At 36.5% G+C, this 7763-nt stretch overlaps 2 protein-coding genes across 2 annotated transcripts; both read right to left on the bottom strand.

Annotated features, from left to right (window-relative positions):
* Window positions 1-3105: 3105 nt before the first annotated feature.
* On the bottom strand, window positions 3106-3777 carry LOC104245643 (uncharacterized). The gene has a single exon (XM_009801277.2). It carries the CDS (start codon window positions 3775-3777, stop codon window positions 3106-3108), a length of 672 nt encoding a protein of 223 aa, XP_009799579.1.
* Window positions 3778-4336: 559 nt separating this feature from the next.
* LOC138878640 (uncharacterized) lies at window positions 4337-7763 on the bottom strand. The gene is made up of 3 exons (XM_070158329.1): window positions 7557-7763; window positions 7251-7458; window positions 4337-4347 (listed from the first exon to the last, which is right to left on the bottom strand). Exons 1-3 carry the CDS (start codon window positions 7761-7763, stop codon window positions 4337-4339), a joined length of 426 nt encoding a protein of 141 aa, XP_070014430.1.

Here is a 7763-nt window from a genome sequence, read left to right as displayed (position 1 = left end):
GTACTCAAATATTTATAATGCTTTAGATCTTTCAAATGAGGAATTTGCTACACTTGCAGATGCAAAAGCCTCAATTAAAATTAATGCTCAAACAATTTATAATGATTATCAACTTGCCTTAGAGCATGCTAGGCTAAATGTTTCAACCCCTACTTCGTCTAGTTCACAATCGTCTAAAAGAGCTGCGGGCTTAAAAGCACTTAAATCCTGGACGGAGTTCACGGGTTCTCAAGGTGATAATTATGATGAAACTTCACATCTAAATGAGCTTCAAGTTTATTTGTCGCAGGGACTTGAAAAGGAAAATCCAGACGGCACTTTTGATCTTTTGGAATGGTGGAAGGCAAGGGAAAAACATTTTCCGGTTCTTGCAAGGATGGCTCGGGATATTTTATCTATTCAAGCTTCAACTGTTGCATCAGAGAGCGCTTTCAGTCAAGCAAGACTTCAAATAGGTGATCATAGAGCGTCTATGAGGGAGAGCTTGGAAAAATCTGTATTGTTCAGAGATTGGATCCGCTCGCAAAGAAGAAACTTTGGAATTGCGGAATCACAACCGGCGATAGATGAAGCTTATGAAGAAATGATGGCGGAACTTGCGGAGGATGCTGCTTCGCCCGGAAGTGGTGATGAACAAGCTTCTTTTCCACCACCACCAATGCAACCTCCTCCGAACCTTGAAGGATTTATGAGATTTGTTAGAGATACAGTGTAGATTATGGTGTAACTTGTACTTTGGCACATCTTCTTTTAGTTTTTTCCCTTTTAATGGTGGTATTAGTACCTTGTTGTGCTCATTCCATTGGGGGAGGAAGACTAAGAAAGATATGTCATTTTTGGTAATAAAAATTATAAGACATGCCCTTGAATATCTTTTTGCAATATTTTTTTGTCTTTAACTTGCAATTATTTATAAGCTATAATATATATACATAACATACAATATATACTACAAGAAAATATATAAGGTAATATATATACATAACATAACATACTATATATATATATATACTACAAAACATTATAAGAAATACATACAATATATACTACAAGAAAATCTATATATATATACTACAAAACATTATAAGAAATTATATTTGGAAATATATATACATAACATACTATATATAGTATACTATACTAGTATACTATATATATATATATATATATATATATATACTATACTAGTATACTATATATACTACAAAACAAGATTTTTCAAAATTCAAAATGAGGGCCCCCACCCCCAATGACCACCAACGGCCATATTGCAAAAATAGCCATTTTTTTTAATTTACAAAACTAACCTTCTCTAACACTATAAATACCCCTCTCCCTCTTCTTCATTTCAATATTCAATACTCATTTCTCAATCTAAATTTCTCTCAATCTCTCAATCTCCAATTTTCAAGACTTCAAGTCTCAATCTTAATTTTCAAGTTACATCATGCCTCGTTCGGAAAGAGTGCGCTTATTTGTTTCGCACTACTATGAAGTGCTTGAAGAAAATGAAGAAGGCCAAATATTAAAGTGCAAGAACTGTGGAAGAGTCTTAAATTTTCGTTCAGGGTGTACCACAGACATTTTAAGGAGGCATATAACGTATTGTGTTGATGGTATTATCCGCAAATTCGTCTTTAAGATTTTTCAACAATTTGTGTTATTTTAAAATTATTAAACGTATTTATACTTCATGTTGTACTTTCTTATTAATTTACTATGCATGACAATTTAGTTTTACTATTATTTTGTTATTTTACTTTTTCGTCAAGCACTTTAATAATTAGATTTCTACATATATACTACATATATATATTTTATATAGCCATGATATGGTTTACAAGAAATTGCCTTAAACAAAAAAAAATAAAAAAAAAAGCCCGGAAATAAAAAAGCCCGTTAGGCCCGCTAAGCCCACGAGCCCGACCCGTTTAGCCCAGGACCATATGGGCTTAGGCCCGTCACGGGCTGGTTCCACCCGTGGAGCCCACGAAGCCCGGGACCGCCAGAGCCCAGGCCCGTTAAGCCCGGCTCGTTTGGCCCATTTAGGCCCGAGCCCGGCCCAGAATACAGCATTATCCCTAAAGTCACTATATATTAGAAAGTTTTCCTAAAAATAAGAAGAAATATTTATAAATTAATATCCTAAGTATTAGGTTTAAGGGTTATTTTGATATATACTATATTTTGTTAAGGGTATTTTAGGTAAGAAGAAAAGCCAAAACTACTTCTGCTTCTGCTTTTGGAAATAAGCTACTTTTTTCTGCTTCTCTGAAACTGCTTCTACTTCTTCTCAAAAGCACTTTTTTCCCCAAATAAGCTTGGCCAAACACCTCAAATTAGGATTAAAAAGTGCTTTTGGGAAAAAAAACACTTTTGGCCTCTTGAGAAGCTTGGCCAATCTAGAGAAAAAAGATATTCTGGAGCAGTGGAGCTCCCTTCAACTCCCTGTAAAGACACCAGGAGCAGACCTGCAACAGAGTTGGAAATCACAACTCTAGTGCATGGATCACGTTGGTAGCAACTTTAGATACTTCCAACAAAGTCCTACCGCAAGCACACAGATATAATTTTCCTTAGTTCGGTATCACCTTTCAACTATCACTTTACCACAAGGAGTAGCATGTTGGACAAGACCAAATCAAGCATTTGAACTTTATGGGTTCAAGTTCGAAATTCTATCACCACTCATTTGATTTACTGGGTTCCAAATCAATTAGTAGTACTCAAGTGAAATTTTTTACCACATATACAGGGTCCAACACAAAGCTACTGGGAGGAACCCATAGACTGAACAGTCTACATCAGCCCCTGGAGAAGACGTAACATTAACAGAAAATAAAGATGTTCAATATCCAAATGCAGGAGGGAAACCATCATAATTGAGATATTTGTTCATCGTGATACACTGTATATTATTACCCAATGAAAATGGAGGTCGAGCTGCTCCATGACACGATTATAGTTATTTAATAGTACCTTCACATGATCCGCGACATTTCAATACTAATATGAACAACAAAGTCACAGTACAATTAAACGCATTTGCTCATCAAATTTCGAAGCATCAATAACAAATGCATTCACGTAATTACACACCTCCTCTTATACTACTTCTTTAGCCGGAGCAGCAGCTTTCTTCAACTCATCATCCACAACCTTAGTCGGAATCGCTATGTATCCCATCTTCTTAGGACTAACGTCATCACCACTGTCATCCTCGGAATCCTCAAAATCAAAGCGATTGGGCCAGAAAAGGGACCAGATCAAGTACATCGTCGCAAAGGTCAACGCGCCGCAGCCTACGCCAAAAAGCAAAGCTCCGACGAATCTCATGATATCCTTTGAGCGATCACGAACGGAGCTCGTCACCGACGAGTAAAATTCCACCGGAATCATCATCGACGGCGAAGATCCACTCTCCAATTCTTCTTCCACCTGTTCTACGGCGTCGTCCCTATCGTAGAAGATCGGGTCGGGTCCACGGATTAGCATCGGGTCGGATCTCCGGAGGAAAATTGAGGGTCTATTGAGTCCGAATTTTGAACTGCCGTCACGGAAACTGATGGAGCTGAAGGAGAAAGTTAGGAATTGGGGAGAAATAGAGGGGTTAGGGAGGAGGAAATTAGGGTTAGGGTTTTGAGAATTGGTGGTTGTGGGGATGTGATAATAGGAAGTGGAAGTGATGAAGAATAGGGTTTTGCATGGTCTAGCGGCGGCGGAGACGGCAAGGAGAGAAAAAGTAAGAAGTAGAAGAGTGAAATTCGAGGTCGCCATTGACGCGTAGAGAGAGAAGGAGGGGGATCAGGAAATTAACAATGACGATTATGGCTTTAGATGAAAATTTTGGGGAGGAAATTATAATTTTTTGTGATTCTATAGATGATAACATATAATTTGACCTTGATGCATATAATTTGACCATTTGTTTTTACAGATTTTAAAGTCCAACTGTGTAAGTTACTAACAACTTCCAAATTATTACCAAAAGAATTTTCCAAAAAGACAAAGAGATCGTGATAGTTTACATTTTTTTTTTATAATTTCTTTTTTTTTTTCACCTAGTATTTGATACTTGTATTGGGTCCGATTAAATCTTGATTCGTATCGAAAAATCTCACATTAGGGTAACAAAGGCGTCTTTTTACCCATGGCTCGAACCTGACATCTCTAATTAAGGATAAATAAAGGAGTACTTACACTCTATAACAACCGTTGTTGGTCTTTCAAAGAAAGCTACTTGTCCAACAAAATGATATAAACGTAAATATTTTTTTTGGTAACTAAATTTTTTGTATTAATCACCAAGTAAATATTTACATGATCTATAACAAGGCTACACACAGCCTGTTATCGCCAACAAAATAAACCAGAACTAACAAATAGCTAATCTAGAATTTAAGTCTATGAACAACATTTTGAAGTAATGACTTATAATTTGTGGGCCCATAAAAAATGACCTAATGAACAATAGTCATTGCTTCTCCGTGACTTTTTCTCGTTTTTTAAAATTTTAGGGTCATAAAACAGGAACTCAACACGATTTTATGATTTTTCGTGTGCTAATTAGTCCATGCATCTTCATGAATCGGGCGACCGGCCTCGAATCGCCTAATATTTTGTGGGCCCATCAGAAATGACCTAATGAATAATAGTCATTGCTTCTCCATGACTTTTTCTCGTTTTTTGAAATTTTAGGGCCATAAAACAGGAACTCAACATGATTTTTCGATTTTTCGTGTGCTAATTAGTTCATGCATCTTTATGAATTCGGGCGGCCGGCCCCGAATCGCCTAATACTTTGTGGGCCCATCAGAAATGAGATAATGAACAATAGTCATTGATTCTCCATGACTGTTCCTCATTATTTGACATTTTAGGGGTATAAAACAGTAATTTAGCATAATTTTTTATTTTTCGTGTGCTAATGTTCACTCCATCTTCATGAATTCGGGAGACCAGCCCCGAATTGCCTAAAACTTGGTAGGCACATTAGAAACAACATGAATAATATCCATTGTTTCTCTATGACCGTTCCTCATTTTTTGGTGCTTTAGGTCAGTAAAATATGAGTTCATCACGATTTTCGATTTTTTCCGGGTACTAATGTCTACACCATTCTCATGAATTAGGGCGGCCAGCCCCGAATCACCTAATATGTCACGACCCAATTTAGGATTGTGACCGGCGCTTAGGAGCAAGTGCTCCCAAGTAAGCCTCATCGGTAACTTTACAGAAAATCGGACAGAGTTTTCCCTGTTTTTGGACTATCCCAAATTTTTTCTCTGTCTCAAATCAGCAACCAAACATCCTAATAGCAATTCAATAATTGACAACTTGTCAATTAACCAATACAATTCTCCACCATAACTAAATCACCAACTAACCATTAGAAATACAAATTTATCTCCAACTTTGATAAATGAGAACAATACTCAACATAAGACTATAATAACAAAAGAATACTCATGACACTAAAATACTGACTATGGAGCAACTCTAAGAGTTCAATGGAAAGACCATAACAATAAATAAAATCTCTGCCCAAGCGAACAAGTGCGAGGCTCACCAAGAATTCTCAACCTGTGTGCTCTAATTAACGAGATCCTCGCCTGCGTCAGCTGTTGTCCCTGTAAAAAAAATTTAGCGGGGAATGAGTCGCTAGCCCAATGAGTAATAACACTTATCCACAACCGTTTTTATTTGGGGACAAGTCATAAACATGCTAGTATTTCAAAGAGAAAATAACGTAAAAATGCCCTTTCAGAAACAATAAATAAATTTTCAGTCTCATCACGCTTTTCTTGTAGTAAAATATAATTAACCATTCAGTAATAAGATCGATAACCACTGTATAATATCAGTATTCATATTTTAGAAGATTTCAATGAACGGATCATGTAATCGGTATAACTGTGGACTTCTTTACAAGAAGTCATATATAACGGTAGTCCCTACTCGAGGGAAATCGGTAACGGTATGCTAGTTCTACCTCCCCACTAGCGAGGGCTATGATAGTAATCTGTAATTACAAGGTGCACCAGGTCTAACGAACCCGCCGTTAGCTACGGGATCCTTCAATGTCTACTCTCATTTATACTTGTCTCTGTAATCCGTATATACTCGTAGAAACTATTCTAAAACAATATAGGGCATTTCGATTCTTATCAAATCATATAATTTTCTTTCGATAACAGTAAATTCAAGCAACAGTCAAACAGATCTAGTGACAACGAAAGTATTTAAAACCACGGTATTCATCTCAAATAACTATTTCGGTATCATATCGAGTAAAAGACTTGTCACACATGCAACTCAAAATAATCGGTAACATATTCATATTAAAAATCATGTGTAAATCATGCAAGTTATGAAAACACAAATTGTGGTAAGATTACTACTCACTGTACTCGTGCCGAAATACCAAATGTTTCACCTCGAGCAATTCGTACAAATTCCTCCAATCAATCTTTAATTACATAATATCATAGCAATTCGTACAAATTCCTCCAATCAATCTATAATTACATAATATCAATCTCATGTTAATTTCCTCGTTTAGGCTAATTCATAGCTAATTTAGAATACCCAACCATCGGGGTTCATGTTTGGATCTTAATTTGTGGATTTTTATTTACCCTCATATGAGTAATTACTAATTTATCAACTCCAACCTATTCATATAATTTATTACTCCAAATTTCATAAAGTTCTATTGGTTCTTCAGGAAGAAAATTCTCAATTGTGTGAACGAACTAGTGTATTTTTTTTACTCTGTAGAATCTTCCAATCAAGAGAATTGAAATTAAAATCCACCAGAAGAAAAAGTTCAAGTAACACCCGTAAGAGACAATTTGTGCTTAAGATTCCTCAACAGTTATAGCTATGGCTCCAATACGCTGCACCCACTTCTTCCTCCTTTTTTTCTCTTTTCCTTCTTTCTTCCTCTGCTCTTTTTCTTTTCGTTTTTTTTACGTTGTTTCGAAGCTTTCTGCTTCGTTTCCTTCAGAAGCAATTTGCTTCTAACCCTTTTCACCTTTTATTGGCAGATGTGCCAATGGGCTTTGGCCCTTTGGTTTAAATTCTTATCTTTTTTTTTAGTTAGCTGATTTTCTCTTTCTTTCTTTTTGTTTTAAAAGAAAACTTAAATTATTTACTAAATATCCCATATGACCTCATTTAAAATATTGGGGTATTACACTCTCCCCATCTTATGAAATTCGGTCCCCGAATTTAACTCAAGTACATACCTCTAGACTGAAACAAATGGGGATATTTCGCTTGCATATCTTTTTCTACCTCCCAAGTAGCTTCATCAACGGTATGATTTCTCCATAAAACTTTAACGAACACAATTTCTTTTGACCGTAGCTTTCTTACTTGCCTATCAACAATTGCCATCGGCGCCTCCTCGTAAGACATCTTTTCAACGAGCGGTATTGTCGGTGCTTCAATCATCTGAGATCAGTCTGATATACTTAGCATTGAGACATGAAACACTGGATGAATAAGGATAACTCATGAGGAAGTGCCAAACGATAATCCACCGCTCTCACTCGGTCTAGTATCTCATACGCTCCTATAAACCTAGGGCTCAACTTGCCTCTTTCCCCAAACCGTATTACACCTTTCATACGGAAGACTCGTAGGAACACTTTGTCTCCAATTGTGAACACTAAATCTCTTCTTCTCTTATCAGCATAAGACTTTTGTCTGCTTTGAGCTACAAGCAATCTCTGTCTGATCAACTGGACCTTGTCCAT

Source organism: Nicotiana sylvestris, chromosome 9 (assembly GCF_000393655.2).
Source record: "Nicotiana sylvestris chromosome 9, ASM39365v2, whole genome shotgun sequence".
Taxonomy (NCBI): Eukaryota; Viridiplantae; Streptophyta; class Magnoliopsida; order Solanales; family Solanaceae; genus Nicotiana; species Nicotiana sylvestris.
Note: the sequence above shows the minus strand (reverse complement) of the source record. Positions and strands in the feature narration are given on the sequence as shown.